At 54.8% G+C, this 16,535-nt stretch overlaps 4 protein-coding genes across 4 annotated transcripts; 3 read left to right on the forward strand and 1 right to left on the reverse strand.

Annotated features, from left to right (window-relative positions):
* Positions 1-352: 352 nt before the first annotated feature.
* On the reverse strand, positions 353-2,158 carry CTAM01_05311 (WD repeat domain-containing protein; the record flags this gene model as incomplete). Its single annotated transcript, XM_060521341.1, has 1 exon — positions 353-2,158. The coding sequence occupies one exon, from the start codon at positions 2,156-2,158 to the stop codon at positions 353-355; it is 1,806 nt and encodes a 601-aa protein (XP_060384147.1).
* Positions 2,159-2,475: 317 nt separating this feature from the next.
* CTAM01_05312 (proteasome subunit beta type-2) lies at positions 2,476-3,505 on the forward strand (the record flags this gene model as incomplete). Its single annotated transcript, XM_060521342.1, has 3 exons — positions 2,476-2,821; positions 2,954-3,203; positions 3,304-3,505. Coding segments are annotated over 3 exons (798 nt in total), but the record flags the coding sequence as incomplete, so codon positions are not given.
* Positions 3,506-6,939: 3,434 nt separating this feature from the next.
* On the forward strand, positions 6,940-9,090 carry CTAM01_05313 (DEAD/DEAH box helicase; the record flags this gene model as incomplete). The annotated part of the gene is made up of 2 exons (XM_060521343.1): positions 6,940-7,097; positions 7,188-9,090. The coding sequence occupies 2 exons, from the start codon at positions 6,940-6,942 to the stop codon at positions 9,088-9,090; spliced, it is 2,061 nt and encodes a 686-aa protein (XP_060384149.1).
* Positions 9,091-11,074: 1,984 nt separating this feature from the next.
* Positions 11,075-13,134, forward strand: CTAM01_05314 (INO80 chromatin remodeling complex Ies1; the record flags this gene model as incomplete). Its single annotated transcript, XM_060521344.1, has 2 exons — positions 11,075-11,549; positions 11,603-13,134. 2 exons carry the CDS (start codon positions 11,075-11,077, stop codon positions 13,132-13,134), a joined length of 2,007 nt encoding a protein of 668 aa, XP_060384150.1.
* Between the last annotated feature and the right edge of the window lie 3,401 nt (positions 13,135-16,535).

A 16,535-nucleotide genomic window follows, 5' to 3' on the forward strand; every position in this document is an offset into this window, starting at 1 on the left:
AACGATTGAGGAGAGGCGGAGACAAAGAAGCGATTGGATCTGTCGTGGAGGTTGGCAGATGAGAGATACAGCGTTCGTTTTCCTGGACTGGTTGGCGCGAAGGCGTTTGTCCAAATAGTGTGTAATGGCATAGCTATGTCCTCATACCCATAGAACGTTGCATGGCGTCCCAAGCACATCAAAGAGATAGACATTTTTTTCTCGAAGAGTGGCTGCAATTTTTTACGTCGCTTTGACAGAGAGTAGAGGCTCATCTCGTAGTTCGTACATTGTGGTACAAGATCCTCTATAAGTAAGTGCTTTTTTCCCCAAACGCCCCTCTCCTAAAGGGAACATCTCTATATGCTTTTCTTTACTCGCTTCCCGAATCCGATGCATCATTATGGTTACCGTTGACTTCCGGCTTTTTCACCACCTTTGGCACCTCAAACACGTATCCTCCGTTCTTGGCGGTGCCCTTGCGCATCTGCCACCTGCCCAACCTGTGCTCTTTGCCTACTGCTGCTACGACACAGATGCCATCCTGCCCGCGCTCTCCGCGTTCAAAGATGGCAATGTCGTTGATCACGCCCTTCAAGCCGCCAGCGGCACCTTCTGACTTGCCCTTGGCAGCCTTTGAGGCCTGCTGCTCGGCTTCTGATGTGAGGATCCCCGCCTCCTCGAGCTTCCTCTTGTCCTCGCTTAGACGCCATACCCGTATGCAGCCGTCCCAACTGCCGCTGAGGATAACGTCCGAGTACGGGATCGACTTGAGCGCTGTGATCCACCGCGGTTGCGGCGGCGGCACCATGCTGGGATCTGGGTTGTGGTCGGCCGAGACCTCGTCCGGCCGGAGGGGCTGTTCCAGGCCGTGGGCCATGGGGAAGATGTGGAGGGGCTTCTTTTTCGTGACGCTCCAGAGAGCCAGGGAGCCGTTGTCGCTGCCGGTGACGAAGAGCTCGTCGTCGATCATGGCCACGCGGTCCATGCTGCCCTCGTGCGGGAGGGAGCGCGGGTCAACGTCTGGCCGGGACTTTTTGTCCACCGCGCCGCCGCGGAAGACGAGCTGCGTCTCTTCTGCAACCTTCCACAGGCGTGCTGTCCTATCGCGGGCGCCTACGCTCACGCAGCGCTCCTGGGCGAGGGCGTCAATGTCGACAATCTCGTCCTGGTGGCCGAATAGCGTCTCAATGTAGGCGAGCTCGTCCAGACTCCAGACCTTGACCGTGCGGTCTTTTGAACACGAGTACAGCTGGTTTGTGCCGCGGCGGAATGCGAGGCCGGTGACGGCGTCGCGGTGGTGGGTGAAGACGCGGAGGGGCTTGAGGGTCTCGGCGTCGTAGATGATGAGCCTGCGGTCCTGGCCGCCGGTGACGACGTATTTGCCGTCGGGCGACGCCGCGACGCAGAGTATCTTTTCGACGTGGCGCTGGTACGACTTCTTCTGGGCCTGGGCCAGGTTGCCCCTCAGCCAGTTCTCGAGCTCGGGTCTCTTGCGCGGCGGCGCTGGCGGCTTCTTGGGCTTCTTCTTGGTCGTCTGCGGGAACTGGTGCTGGGGCAGGTCCTGTATCCTCCACTTGTGCAGGTACATGTCCTTGGTGGTGGTGTAGGCGTAGGGCGCGTTGACGGCGACGGAGGTGAAGGTCTCGGTGTTGTTGCGGAAGAAGGACGAGGTCGCCCGGTCAAAGGCGAGCTCGTCGACGAGGGTGCGGTAGACTTTTCCCTTGGACTCGGCCACGTCCTCTTGTAACCTCTCGTTGATCAAGTCGCGATCAATGTCGGCGGCGTCGAACCCCACCTCGTCCACCTGCTGCTTGACGTTCTCGAGGTACCGTTCGGCGAGCCTCAGCCGGCGCTCGGCGGCCGTCTCGCCCGCGTTGTCTTCGTCGTCGGAAGAGGAGCCATTGTCGCTCTCCTCCGGGGCGGAGACTATGCTTTCGAGGTCAGAGTCGCTGCCCGAGATCGATTCGTCGTCGTCGTCGCGCTCATTTCGCTTCTTGGAGGCTGGTGCTGACGCTGTCGGCTTCTTGCCTTTGCTGCCGCCTTTGGCCGGTGCAGCAGATTTCGGAGGGGCTCTGTTAGACGTCTTTGAAGCGGCAATTCGCTTCTTGGGGGCCGCGGGGCCGTCTGTTCGCTTGCGTTTCTTGTTGGCGCCGGGTATCGTGAAGAAAGACGACATTGTGGGCGGTAGAGAGAGCGCCGTTCGCTATGCTTTGCCTGGGAATCTGGGCAAACAACTTTCCGTCCTGGCCCGCCTACATTGACGATATTTTTTTTTTTCGCCTGGCTGCTCGAGGTGGGCTTGCCAGAAAAAAAAAGTTCGGTGGGTACGTATCTCGGAGAATCAGATAGCTGTGTGGGGTATGGATGCACCCAATCATGAGTGAGTTAAGCAGGGGTGGTTTTTCCGGGCGGGCAGCGGTCTAGCTAGGCAGAATCCGCCCAGGACGGCCCATCCGTTCAGGCTGTAGCTTGACTGCGCGTTCCGGGGGGTAGCTCGAAGGCAGGTCGAAGGCTGACGAACAACCGACATTCAACACCAACGAACGCAACATCACCAACGTTTTCTCCCACAGCAAACCAAGCAGACCAAAACCAGAACCACAGTCAAAATGTGAGATACCAGCTCCTCGATTATCTGCTCGGCAGAGATGCAGTGAGCTAATATGGAGTGCGATTGACAGGGAGGTACTACTGGGTATCACGGGCAAGGACTTCACCATCATTGCAGCTTCCAAAGCTGCCATGCGCGGTGCAACGGTCCTGAAGACTGCCGACGACAAGACGAGATCCCTGAACAAGCACACACTGATCGCATACTCTGGAGAGTCTGGTGATACCGGTTAGTCTCCTGCATCATAGAGCTCCCAACCCCGCCGGAGATGGAGGGGCGAGCACCGAATCCAACCCCTCTACCCAGTTCGGTCACGATATACGAGCTTCGATGTGCTGACCCGAACTCTGCAATGTATAGTGCAATTCGCCGACTACATCCAAGCAAACTCCCAGCTCTACTCGATGCGCAATGAGACAGACCTGTCCCCCTCTGGCCTCGCCAACTTCGTTCGTGGCGAGCTTGCCTCGAGCTTGCGGTCGCGGAAGCCGTACAACGTCAACCTGCTCCTCGGCGGCGTCGACCCCATCACACAGAAACCCGCGCTGTACTGGCTGGACTACCTTGCGTCATTGGCGCCCCTCCCATACGCCGCCCACGGCTACGCACAGTACGTTGACCAGCACTGGAGCTTCTCGGTGAAGCTCCTTCAGCCAAGCTCCCGAGCTAGAATCAAGGAGTCGTTGGGGCTAATTTGGTGATGCAAACAGATACTACTGCCTGTCAATCCTCGATAAACACCACCACCCCGATATCACGCTAGGCCAGGGCATCAAGATCCTCAACCTGTGCACGGATGAGCTCAAGAGACGGTTACCCATCGACTTCAAGGGCATGACGGTCAAGGCTGTGACCAAGGACGGAATCGTGGACATAGAGTTCGATGACGACAAGGTGGTGAAGGCTGCTTGAGGTGGCTGAGATGCGGATGCGATGACGGGAAATGAGGGGCCTTTTGGGACTGTGGTGCGAGGGAGCATCAGAGAACAAGAGAGAAAGAGGCCATAACCAGCAAAACTGTACTACTAGACCGGGCTGGTAATTGATACAGGCATCAGTTCTATCACGACAAAACGCCATTCCTGGAGAGACGTTGTCCCGTGCTTCATCTAGTATGAGATATGCTGATGCGATTCAGGATGGGATCATCGGCACGGAGAAACACAAGACGGCATTGTTTATGAAGAAGCGGGATTATGCCATTCTCTTCCGGCCGACACAGGGCAGTCCCGAATCGTGCTCGACAGCAGTGTGATGGTTGCTGTATCAGTCTACCGTCGTAGTGGGAGCGACTCAGTCAAGCGTTGGGAAGCAAACGGGAATCGAGAGAGGGTGGTTAGTCCAAGCGGTGAGGTCACGGTTTTCCCATAGGTACGGTTCCAGAAAGGCGTCCAAGGTCCTGAAACGGGTGCCGGGCCGCTCACTTTCCAGAAGAAAAGCAGTGGTCGGAACCGCTCGAATCGTTCGGTTCTTTTGCCTTGAGGAACCTGGGAAGTTTGGCGCTTCAGCCGAGAGCCAGCCCCAAGTATCTATCTCGTCCAATCTCTCGCGTGTTTTATACGCAGTAAGGATGTCGCCGATTCCTTTTGGACTGAAGATGAGGGATGTACGTGATTGACTGGGCGGATGATGTTCCGGCCGGTTGACCGATCCACAGGTTCAGACACTGAGACGGCAAGACCCCCCCCCCCCCCCGCCGGATGTACCGTTGTAACTTGTATCTTTGAACCCCTCCGGCGTTTGACTCGCACCATTCGCCTTTTGACCCTTCAGACCTTGGATGTTTCCCTGTCTTTTTTGGTGGCTGACTAGTCGCGCATCGATTCTTTATTGGTTTATAAGTTGCACCTGGCGGGTTCGGCGGCTCCGATGTTTGTTCGACGACGACGCTTGAAGCATTTTTCCTTCCCCTTTTTGCGGTCTTCTATCGGTGTTCTATGCAGGTTCGAATCTTACATTGATATCTCTTGTGCTGTGGTGTCGGGGTTTTCAGGAAACTGGTGCACCGCCACCGGAAGACTTTAGAAGCGAAGCCTTTGCGGGTGGCCCCCACGAAATGACGTCTTTCAGTACTGGCGGGCGTGATCTAAGGCTTCTTCTACCCAAACATGCCTTCGCCATGAGAACCATGCGTCTGCTCTCCAATGGAAATAATCCGCTGATGGGGACTGAGTGCCAAACCTATATCCTCAATTTTGCTGCTCCAATGGGCACCAGTCTCCGCACACAGATGGATGGTTTAGGGAGCCCGTCGGAAAGCAAGGTCCCAGTCGTTCTGTTTGTGGTCATGGTGCAGTGAAATGTCACCAAACAGAACAGGCCAAGTGGGTGACAAAATCGATTTGCGCGCGACACATCCGACAAGCAGTTCCACCGCTATTATCAACAGCATTGATAATTGAATGAAATGTATTTCTCCACGTATGTACCTAAGAAAATTTTGATATAATCCAAGTCGTCCATGACCAGGGTTACAGCCAAGGCTTTCTTACGATCACGAAGTCAAGAGGCAAAAAGGAATGGGAGAAGAGGCCTGCAAGTGAGTGACAAAATCGATTTCCTGCTATTCATCTTGATAAGTCCCCTTTCACTATCATATCATTATTATTACCTTTCTATATCTTATCGCCACTTGAAGTCCAATCTCCAGCCTTCCATATCCATACCATCGACTTGCGGGGCACCCTGTAACCCCGAGCTTCATGTCTTGTTTCTTCCCGTCTGCGGATACAAACGCTAGTCTGGCCCGGCCACCAATAAACCAGCCCCAGGACTGCGTACCCAGCCAAGAAATCACCTCATTTAGGTAGGTACCAACCTTCTGTAATAATCCTCACTTCGACGTGTTGGCCATGGAATAATCCAGAGTTGGCCGACACGAGGGAGCGCCAAATTCAAACTTGCACGCAGTAACAGGATCGGAACACCCAGCCGTGTTGGACTCCAAGGGTCGGGTCCGTTCATGCGCGGGCCGTAGCGATGGATGGACGTGACGTTTGTTCACCTCAGCTGAGGTAAGGGCACTCGAGCACGTTGCACCCTCCCAACGGTACGTACCGACGTTATTCTTCGTCGGTATCTCCTTCTGCGGTGTCCAGTCGAAAGACTGTCGCTGGATTGGTTCCCGTTCCCTCCCTCCTCTTCAGCCCAAGAAGAAGGCGATGAAATAGTGACTCAGGAAAAAAAATTTAGTACGAAGGGGATGGAAAACCTGGATGGTTGTTGGTTGGAGAGAGTTTAGCGTGGCCTGTCACCTCACATGTCATCATACTTCTGGCCCCTTCACCCTGTAGAAAGCAAGCACATGCTACACGTCCTCGAGGGTGGCCAATCCGGTGCTTTGCTTATCCACCCCCTGGGCGGGCTGTAGCGGCTGAGAGGGAGCCTGAAGCCTGTCGTGCGCTCTCACTATCTATTTCCCGTAAGGTAAGGTAAGGTAGGTTCTCATGGTTCCTTACTCCTGAGTCCTGACGGATTTCTTGCCTGCTTGAAGCCTGAGCGGGCGGCAGGCGTGTGCCCCAGGAACTTACCTTACCTTAGGAACTTGGAAGTAAGCACGTAAGGTCGGGTGCCTCAAGATGGAAGGCAGGCACTGGCTGTGCTCCTGTCCAGGCCAGGCCCAGTCCAGTCGAGGCAAGGGCAGCCCGTAGACTCTCATCACCGCGGAGTGCAAACAAGGGAAGGAACGCCTCCCCAAATTTTTGCGGGAGGGAAGGTATGGTTGGGGTGCGTGGGTGCCATGGCCAGCAGCGCCCAGTGCTGACGGAGCCAGGTTGGCAGGGGTGTGTGGCCTTTCTGGTGGATTCCGACACAATCTCAAACCGAATTTTTTTTTCTCCCCTACTTCTTGCCTCCTCCTCCGATCTTCAAAATCCCTTTTCCCTCCCACAACCTCCCCCCCTCCTCCCACACAAAACTCTTCCCACCTTACAAAAACAAAAGGGATTATATTCCTTCAACCCCCCATCCCCCTCACCGACACATCACATTTCATCACCTGTTCTCTTGTCTTTTCTTTGACGCATCTTGGGAAAAGCAAGTCTTCAGAACTAATCGTCGTGCGCCTGAGCACTACGCGCCTGCCTAATAGACGAACCCCGAGAAGGACAAACTTTGGAAAGTCAACGCCCCGACTTTCTGTTTCTTCTCCCTCTTTTTTTCCATCCTTCGGTTTGCTTTTCTCTCAACCGCGGACCGGCTTCCTTTCACTTCGACTTTTTACTCTTTCGCTGTTTTCTCAGTCGTTTCGAGAGTAATCCGACCACGTCGATCGATTCCACATACCCTTCCGTCGACACTCGAGCAAACAAAGTCTTCCAACTACAGTCACGATCAAATCACCCATCATGGCTGACCAACTCAACATGTCTGGCCTGAACATTCAGGACCAGCAGAACCAACCCCGCTCGTACATCCCGCCTCACATGCGTAAGATGGGTGGTGCGGCTCCTCCGGCGATGAACGGTGGCGGTGGTGGTATCAACAACAGCGCTTGGGCTGCTGGGTGAGTCCTTCCTTCCCTCTCCTCGTGATAAGGGCGTATTTGGCCCGCTTGCCTTGAGTATTGGCGACAGTGGCTAACATTTTACAATAGCAACCAGCAGAACTTCAACGCTGCTCAGCCCGGCGGCGACTGGCCTGCCATGGGCGGCCCTGGCGGTCCCGGCGGTCCCCCCGCTGCTGCCCCTGCTCCTCAGCAAAACTTCCACCCCCGCGGTGGTCGTGGTGGCTGGCAAGGCGAGGGCGGTGGCCGCGGCGGTTACAGCGGTGGCGGCTACGGTGGTCACGCCGGCGGCGGCGGTGGCCAGGCTCGCGGCTCTGGCGACGGTCAGTGGCGCGACGGCAAGCACATTCCCGGCCCCGTCAACCCCCGTGTTGAGCGTGAGCTTTTCGGTACCCCCGACGATCCGTCCAAGCAGCACACCGGTATCAACTTCGAGAAGTACGACGACATCCCCGTTGAGGCCTCTGGACATGACGTTCCCGAGCCCGTCCTGACCTTCTCGAACCCTCCCCTCGACAACCACCTCATCGGCAACATCGAGATGGCCCGCTACAAGGTCCCCACCCCCGTCCAGAAGTACTCGATCCCCATCGTCATGGGTGGTCGTGATCTCATGGCTTGTGCCCAGACTGGTTCCGGAAAGACTGGTGGTTTCCTCTTCCCCATTCTGTCCCAGGCCTTCATCAACGGTCCTTCTGCAGTTCCTCCCAACGCTGCGGGTGGCTTCGGTCGCCAGCGCAAGGCTTACCCCACCTCCCTGATTCTGGCTCCCACCCGTGAGCTGGTCTCCCAGATCTACGAAGAGTCTCGCAAGTTTGCGTACCGTTCCTGGGTCCGCCCTTGCGTTGTCTACGGTGGTGCCGACATTGGTTCCCAGCTTCGCCAGATCGAGCGCGGCTGCGACTTGCTCGTTGCTACTCCGGGACGTCTTGTCGACCTCATAGAGCGTGGTCGCATCTCCCTGCAGAACATTAAGTACCTCGTGCTCGATGAGGCTGACCGCATGCTTGACATGGGTTTCGAGCCCCAGATTCGCCGCATTGTCGAGGGTGAGGACATGCCCAACGTCCAGAACCGCCAGACTCTCATGTTCTCGGCCACTTTCCCCCGCGACATCCAGATGCTCGCCCGCGACTTCTTGAAGGACTACGTCTTCTTGTCCGTCGGTCGTGTCGGTTCCACCTCTGAGAACATTACTCAGAAGGTCGAGTACGTCGAGGATGTCGACAAGCGCTCTGTGCTCTTGGACATTCTCCACACCCACGGCGCTGGTCTCACTCTCATCTTCGTCGAGACCAAGCGTATGGCCGACTCTCTTTCAGACTTCCTGATCAACCAGAGCTTCCCCGCCACCTCCATTCACGGTGACCGCACCCAGCGTGAGCGTGAGCGCGCTCTCGAGTTCTTCCGCAACGGCCGTTGCCCCATTCTGGTCGCTACTGCTGTCGCTGCTCGTGGTCTCGATATCCCCAACGTCACCCACGTTGTCAACTACGACTTGCCCACCGACATTGACGACTACGTTCACCGTATCGGTCGTACTGGTCGTGCCGGAAACACTGGTCACTCCACTGCCTTCTTCAACCGTGGCAACCGTGGTGTCGTCCGCGAGCTTCTCGAGCTTCTTAAGGAGGCTAACCAGGAGGTTCCCAGCTTCCTCGAGACCATTGCCCGTGAGTCTTCCTACGGTGGTGGCCGTGGCGGTCGTCCTCGCGGCGGTGGCCGTGGACAGGGTGCCAACCGCGATTTCCGCAAGTACGGCGGTGGTGGTGCCGGCGGCGGCGGCTTCGGTGGTGCTCCTGGCGGTGGCTTCAGCGGCGGCGGTGGTGGTGGTGCCTACGGAGGTGGTGGCGGCGGCTTCGGCGGCCCCCCTGGTGGCGGCTTCGGCGGCGGTGCTGGCGGTGGCGCCGGCTACGGTGGTGGTGGTGGTGGCTACGGCGGTGGTGGCTACGGCAACCCCGGTGGCCCTGGCGGAAACTCGTCTTGGTGGTAAGCATTTTCCATCACCACATCTGGCGACTGCGAAACAGACGGGAGTCTCGCGGTACGCCGCCAGGCAGCTTTTGCAACTAGCTGCGAGTTTTCAAGTTTCTTTTTTCCTTTGGGTTTGCGCGCATGGGTCGACATGGTACGCATTCATCGTCACGCTTTTTTCTGCATTTCGACTTCTTTTTTTCGACACGGCGACATGACCCCGAGAGCCAACGGTTGTGCCTCTCAAACTCCAACGAGAAGCATCATCGGGTGTTCGGACAGGCATCGGCATCGATAGAGAGCATTTCTTTGATTTTGCTGGACCGAAACTCCATGATACCCTTAGATCGACATTGGGAAAAGCTTTGAGAATCGGCAGAGCTGCATGACAACACATGCGATGTGCTGCAGCGTGGCCGGATCTACGGATACACGACACGGATCCTGGATCTGCCTACGCATTACGACGATCATGTTTCTGCTTTTCTACCAGCGTTTTCCCCCGAAGGGCATATTCGACGCTTTTCGATGATAGAAGGGTCATGCATCTCGCCGTGCATACAATAGACAAAAGTGGATTTTCTCGGTCGTCTGGTCATCATCGACGCTGCAGGTCTGCCTCCGGGGCAAACAGGGCAGGGCAGCGATATTGAGGACAAGGCGGCGGAAATAGACTGGACTGGTAATGGAAGGTTCGGATGGACGGTCGACAGAACGGATAATCACAAGACGTTTTGAGAGCGGGAACCAGTGGCCCTCCCAGGCACAGATTAGGGATTCACAGGGAGGGGATACAAAAGTTCTTGCTCTTAATCGATAATGGCCACAACATGGACATGGTCTTCAAGCTCCTGCAATGGAAAAGGAATTGCGGGGGGCTGGAGGCATCAGAGACTTCGGTCTTGGGTTCGGGGCGAGGCGGCCGTGCAAGGCCATCCCCTGGTAGACAGCCAGTCTGGACTGAGAAGTCCCAATAAAAACAGATTCTGATAAAACCACATAGAAGCGCAGCATAGCATGCTTGAAGTGATTCGTGATGCTTGTAGTCAAGGATGGTGGGAGCACCCCTACTGATGATCTGCAGTGAAGCCAAGCAACTCGCAGCCTACCGTCCTCGTGAGAGGACAGTTCCTCTTGCCTCAGATTCTTCAACCCCGAAGACTCTGGTCGATTGTCTGGCTAACTACGTTCCCTCCCAGACTGTGTCACGTCCAGTTCGCTGGGTCAGCGAGACCATCACAAATGATCAACAGGCTCAAAGTATGGTATCCACTGCAAACGGTAGAACGAGGTCTCAGAAGAGGGAAGTTGATACAGGTTCATGAAATCCCACCAGCATCAACTACGGCAGAATTTCTCTATTTATATATAAATAAAGAAAAACGACTTTGTTCGCTGTTTGTCAATCGACGGCCAGCTATTTAGAGTGTCATGTGAGTTGTGGCCTGTGACGAACAGTTAGTGGAGTTCTATCCGGAGATACCTGGCCTCGACGTCAGGCTGTGGCCCCAAAGGTAGGTACGTACAGACCATAGGTAGGGGCCGCGGGCGAGCCTGGAATTTTAGTGGTTGGGGTCAGCCTGACGCGCTCCCCCAAATCGTGAGCTCTGAAGTGGGCTCCGTGCCTCGCTTTCCAGTGATAGTTGGCGGGATCTCAGCATCAGCAGCTGGTCTGGGCGGTGGACAAAGTCCAATCCAATTCAGCCCGTTACATGGTACTTATGCCCATCCATCAATCAATTCCTCCCCCTTCACCTAATTTTACAAACCATCACTTTTCCAACAACCACCCATCCCTTAATTCAGACAGCTACCAGTTAGACAATCGCGATAGTCGCGGCGGCCGCACCCCGTTCCGCATTCGTGTTATGAGCTCAACGACACTGCATCCATGATCGCAAGCCATCCGAGTCTTCCTTGAATCAATCGACAGTGCCGTTTGACCAACGTTGCGCCTTCCTTCCACGTCGCCCGCTTCTCCCGATTCTACTGCGGGCGGCACAATGTCAGACGCAGAGGCGCCTACGTCTCCGGCGCGCGGCGATGAGGGCAAATCTTTCCTCTCGCAAGCGATGACCGAAGATGACGATACCCGCATGATGGACGGAACCCCCGAGCCGGGCGAGAAGACCACGGGCCGTGGCAAGGGCAAGAACGCAGCAAAGGAATCGGCCGGAGCGGTCACGGGAAAGATCCGACACCTGAAAAAAGAAGACGGCGAGCCGCTGTGGCGCAAAGATATTCAATACGACTTTCTGAAAGCCATCTTCGATGACGAGACAACAGTCTTCACCAACTCGTACGAGCCCGAGAAGCCTCGCCAGAACTTTGCCGATCTCTACATCGACACAATGTCTCGTAGCAGCAAGACCAGCAAGGTCCTTCGCGACAAACTCCTTACCGATCGAGCCGCAGCAAAAGGCATGGCCATGGTCTGTCTGCTGGTCAACATTGGCAGAATGAATACAACGCTCAATTGTCAGTCCATCTTCACTATCAGCGTCTCTAGATATATGCTAACATGCGTGCAGTCTTCCCAGAGATGCGAGCCCAGCTGCGAACCTACCATGCCATTCCCTCGCTCCAGGCGCACCAAGACGCGCATGCATACAAGCAACTCCAGGATGCTCCGAGATTGAAATCTATCCTAAAGGGTGGTGCTGAGGACCGCGAAGAGCCTTCGAGTCTTAATAAGATCAAGGCTCAGGAAGTTCCCCGGACAAACCCTGTCAACCTCTTGTTCGTCATCTGCCAGTCGGCTTCCAAGATCGCCGAGTTGCACTTCCCGCCCGGACGAGAATTCCACGACCTGGTCATGAAGACCAATTTCTCCAGCAAGTCACGCGCCAAGGCATTCCTCTGGATCATGTGGTTCTACCTAGAGTCTGACTTTACGGAGGAGGGCTGCGACGAAAACCCATTTGGCCCCGGTGTGGACTATGGTGTCGATGTGGCCAACCAGGGCGTACCCGAATTAGAAGATATGACCCCTGAAGAAGAGGCTCTCGAGAACGTTGATGAAGAGGTGGAAATCAAGTTTGGCGAGGAGAAGCAGAAGATGCGTGCAAAGATTCTGGAGGCGGACCAGGCCTACCTCGTCGACAGCCAGACGAAGCGAGGTTCAAGGACTTCTCGTGTAATGGCCGAGGATGGGCCTGCCATCTTACCCCGTATCCGCCCTTCGAAACACGAGTCCGATATGGATAGCACCCGCTCGACACCACCGCCGAAAGCACTAGGACGGGGTCTTGGGGGTTCGGTCCGACGTGGCGGAGCACCTTTGAAGTACCAAATTTTCGAAGCCTCATCGCCAGCCGGTCCAGCCCACGGTTCAGCGGAGGGCATTGTTGCAAGAAAGCCCCGACCTCCCACAGCGCATCAAATTGCGGTGGAGAGGAACCGAAATCAGAGAGTCGAATACATCCTCGACCGTGGCATAAGGAGACAACACCACAAGGCCAGGAAGTTTAGACGACAGGATGGCGCGGTATACCGAGCCTACAAGCGTATCCAGCAGATGCCGAATCCGTTTGATGACAGCGAGGGCGAAGATGGCCCACAGCGACAGTTGGCTTCTTCCGGCGATAAGACCGTCGGCGCCTTTCGTCAAAAGGGTTTTGGTGGGCTAGTGCTCTTAACTACAGAGAACGACGATTTTGGTGAAGAGGCAAGCGCCTACGCTGCAGCGTTCAGACGCACATCACGACGGCTGGCTCGCTGGTCTGCTCACCAAGGGGAACCCCTTGGTGTTATTCCTCCTAGGAAGCGGAAGAAGGCCGATGGCGAGACGAACGGTCACGGTGAAGCTGGCGACATGACCATGGATCTAGACACACAAAGGGCCTCGGAAGCTGCAGATGGATCACAATCTCGGATGAATGGCGATGTCGACGGTGACGAGACTCTCGGCGACATCACGATGGGAGATATGACCATGGACGATGTCGACGATGCGGACAAGACGGCTGCGCCCGACGACGACGAAGAGCTTGACGATATGGATAGGTCCCTTCTCGGCCTTGCGGCTGATGATGCAGAGGACTCCGCCTCCGACGACGAGTAGAAACCGTCCCGAAAGACGGCTCCGTCACCCCGCTCGGATGGCCAACGCCGTAGCGGACGGCGGCGCACAGGTTGATGAACCTCTGTAGCCACCGTCGTCGTCGGGCGACGGCCGTAAGACGGGGGCTGTATTGATCTTCTTTCATTTTTAGTTGGTCGTTTCTTAGACTTGTGGGCGTAGGAGTTGTATACTAGCTGGAACGATGGAACAAATACACCAAAAATTGGGCGCGATGGCAATGGGAAGGAGGGGCGGTGGGAAACATTTCAAGACGCTCGAGTAGGAGGCTTCTTATAGGGCGTGTCTGGGGTGGTTTCCCTGTGGCTTTTTTGTACGGGCTTTCTTTATTTTGTCTTGCTAGTCTCCTTTTTCCTCAGCTTCGTTCCCGTCGTGCCGCAGTATGGCGCGCAAGTAAGTTACAATAGACGTCATAAATCATTCTTCATGACCCCATGCTGCCTGCGTGCTGTAGTTGAGACGGCATTTTTGAAGGCGAGAGGTTGAGGCAGACGCCATTGATTATGATTGTCCTCGGGGTAGTAATTGACTAGCCTTGAACATATTTCCAAGAGAAACAATTGAAGTTGTTCGACGAGTGTAGGGGGCTCCGACTTGTTCGAGATTCGAAGGCGTGCTTTGGGGTTGACGACACCACTGTGACGGAGGGCAGTGTAGCAGCAGACTGCGGTTAGATGTCATCTTCTTTACTCGTCTAAACAGGATACTCTTTGGCGACTTCTTTTCAACGTCCTCTCGCTGAAGAAAGTTGATCACTTCGTTTACGTCGGGTCATGAAGTACAGTCGCGCGGAATCAAGATGGATCCATCATGCCGTAGAGACTCTTATCTTTACAGTCCACACCTCGTTCCCAAATGTTGGTTTCACCAGAGTGAGGGTGATGGTCTCTGATTTTATCAAATCGAGAGCTGTGCAAGTCTTCAGATTAGTAGAGCACTCTAGATGATAAAATGTACACAAATGGATATGTCCTCGTAAAGAGCTATGATTAGGTATGCTTGACTTTCATTGTCCGGGGAAGGGACTTGATGTCGCAACTCTGCAGCGTGCTTGCGTGATTACTTCCCCAGACGAGAGGCTCAAAATTAAGATTCTCATCTACCCGATCTCCGTCCCCGCCGAAAAGCAACTATATTTGATACTTTTCTATAGATACCGCCGGCATGAGGTGTAGTACTGGAGAAGAGAGGATCGATTGTTGGATTCCTTGACTGGTTTGATACCAAGGGGAAATTAGGTATATCCTTCTCTATACCCATTTCAAATTGTACATGGCAACGCGTGGTCTTCCGGACAGAGAAAAAGTATTGATTACTCTGATGGCCTTCGAGGATGCATATGGTGCAGCGGCAGGAGAAAGAACAACAACTCATTCTACCTGGCACTTCGTCTTATTTCATTTCGGTATTGTATTTCGGTTGATGATTAGTTGCGTCAAGTCGTCTCATTACATCTCGTCGCTGCAGGTGTATCGCTCTACGACTGACTGGAGAACTCAACGGCTTTCTTGGACTAATACCTCTGGACCCTCCTTCCTGAACCCGATGTCCCATACTGCAGACGACCTCTAGCCCTGCTTCGTTTGTGGAGCAGACCTACGCGAGCACCTGGGTTCGCTCTCAGCAGTCGACCGAGCACTGGGCCTCATTCTGTGAGGCTGTTGGGGCAGTCAACATAGACAAGGCAGCTCTCCAGGCTCACAGCGTAGAGTGCAAGTAGCAGTTAGGTAGGTAGGTAGATGCCGATGCCTGCCACACCGCAACTTCAGGTCCTACCACCGAATCAACGATTGACAGAGTCACTGGATGCGCCGGAAGAGAAGGAAACTAAGCATTAGACCTTTGACTCAGATCGGCCGATGGATCAACATGTCCGAACGGTTGGTTACCTACCGGTAGGCAGTACTTGAGCTACGTGGACAATACGCTTGGCCGGGTTGACTGCCTAGCAGCCGCACCTGAATGGGTGTGGATGGTTGAAGCGGATGTTCATGTACCTACTAACCTACCTGCGCGCGCCTGCTTATAAATACAACTACATTCACGCGAAGTGTAACTCTGCAACCAACAACGCGCGCGGGATCGTTACGAGGGAAACTCCGCGACTATGTGTCAGATCGGGACAAAGCAGCTGCGGAGTCGCAAATGAAGAAGTAAGAAAGACAATAATTACGCCGCGCAGTCGATGTAAGCACCTCGGCCCAGTGGGTTCAAGATCAAGACTTTGGTTGCCTTGTCAAAGACAAAAAGTGTTGATCTGACAATGTCACTTTCCAGAACTCATCTCGATTCATTGTGGCTTTCGTGCCCGTCTGTAGTCGTGTGACACAGCCACGCTGCAAAAGGCCTGCATTCCTCCAAAGACTACGGGTAGGTAGTAACGCACTTCAGAACCGAGAACGAGTGGTCTGTCCACCTGGAAGTCTTGAGCATCTTTTTACTTGTTTAGGCTGGTCAGTCTTGGAAGTTCGGTTGGCTGGCAGCGGGGCCGGCTCCGAGGGGGTGGAGCCGATGGTGACGGGCAGCCGAATCCTCCCCGCCGCCCTCGGATGTCCTTTTGCATACTGCCCAATCTCTCTCCCATCTGCAATTCTGTGAGACTTACATTGTAAAAGAGAATTTGGTCCTGAAACGTTCAGGCTTGAAGCTTGTGTCAAGATAAACCCACGTTGCCTGGTTGTCTTATCAACATACCAGAAATGTATGACGGTAGAGTGGTAAGGTATCGGAGTTGGTGAAGTCCATATGTAAGTACGTATTACGCGTATTCAGAGCAGGCGGGCTTGCTTGCCAGGCTGTTGAGAAGCTAGGAAGCCTAAGAAAGACGAGGGTGGCATGGGCCGTTCTGGGGCTTAAGTCCTTGCCGACTAAGTCCGCCTGTACCCAATTCTCTCGGGACCGGTTCGGCCAAAGATATGGTACCTACCTGGCTGTTGTGCCAAGATGACGGGGAGAATTGAGTCGTCTATCCGAACGGGTACAGACTGAGGTGGTGTGGAGTCACGTCCTCTGCTGCTCTTCTTTTTTCTCGCAGACGTAACGGAAAGTTTTGGACGAGGACGAGGGGTTAAGGTTCATCGATTGTTGCCAAGAGTAGCTTATTCGCAGGTCTATGATCCATCAGAAGAACGAACGCAAGAGAAACCTTGCCTCGACTATGATGTGACAACTTCGGATGGCTGTCGAGACTGGATAGTCTTACGCGGCTTGGCAAGACTCGTCTCGATTATCGGTTGGCGCAGACCACGCGGCCAGTGAAGAGGCTGGCTTCGGATGCATCCTGTGCGGTTTTTTTTTTCTTCCTCTCTTGAGTCCCCCGGCGACTACAGGGTCGTTTGATGAATCATGGACCCATCCACTGCAGCGGATGTGTGTGTGCCAAC

This window comes from Colletotrichum tamarilloi (genome assembly GCF_030869305.1).
Source record: "Colletotrichum tamarilloi strain Tom-12 chromosome Unknown Scaffold_13.1, whole genome shotgun sequence".
Classification (NCBI taxonomy): domain Eukaryota; kingdom Fungi; phylum Ascomycota; class Sordariomycetes; order Glomerellales; family Glomerellaceae; genus Colletotrichum; species Colletotrichum tamarilloi.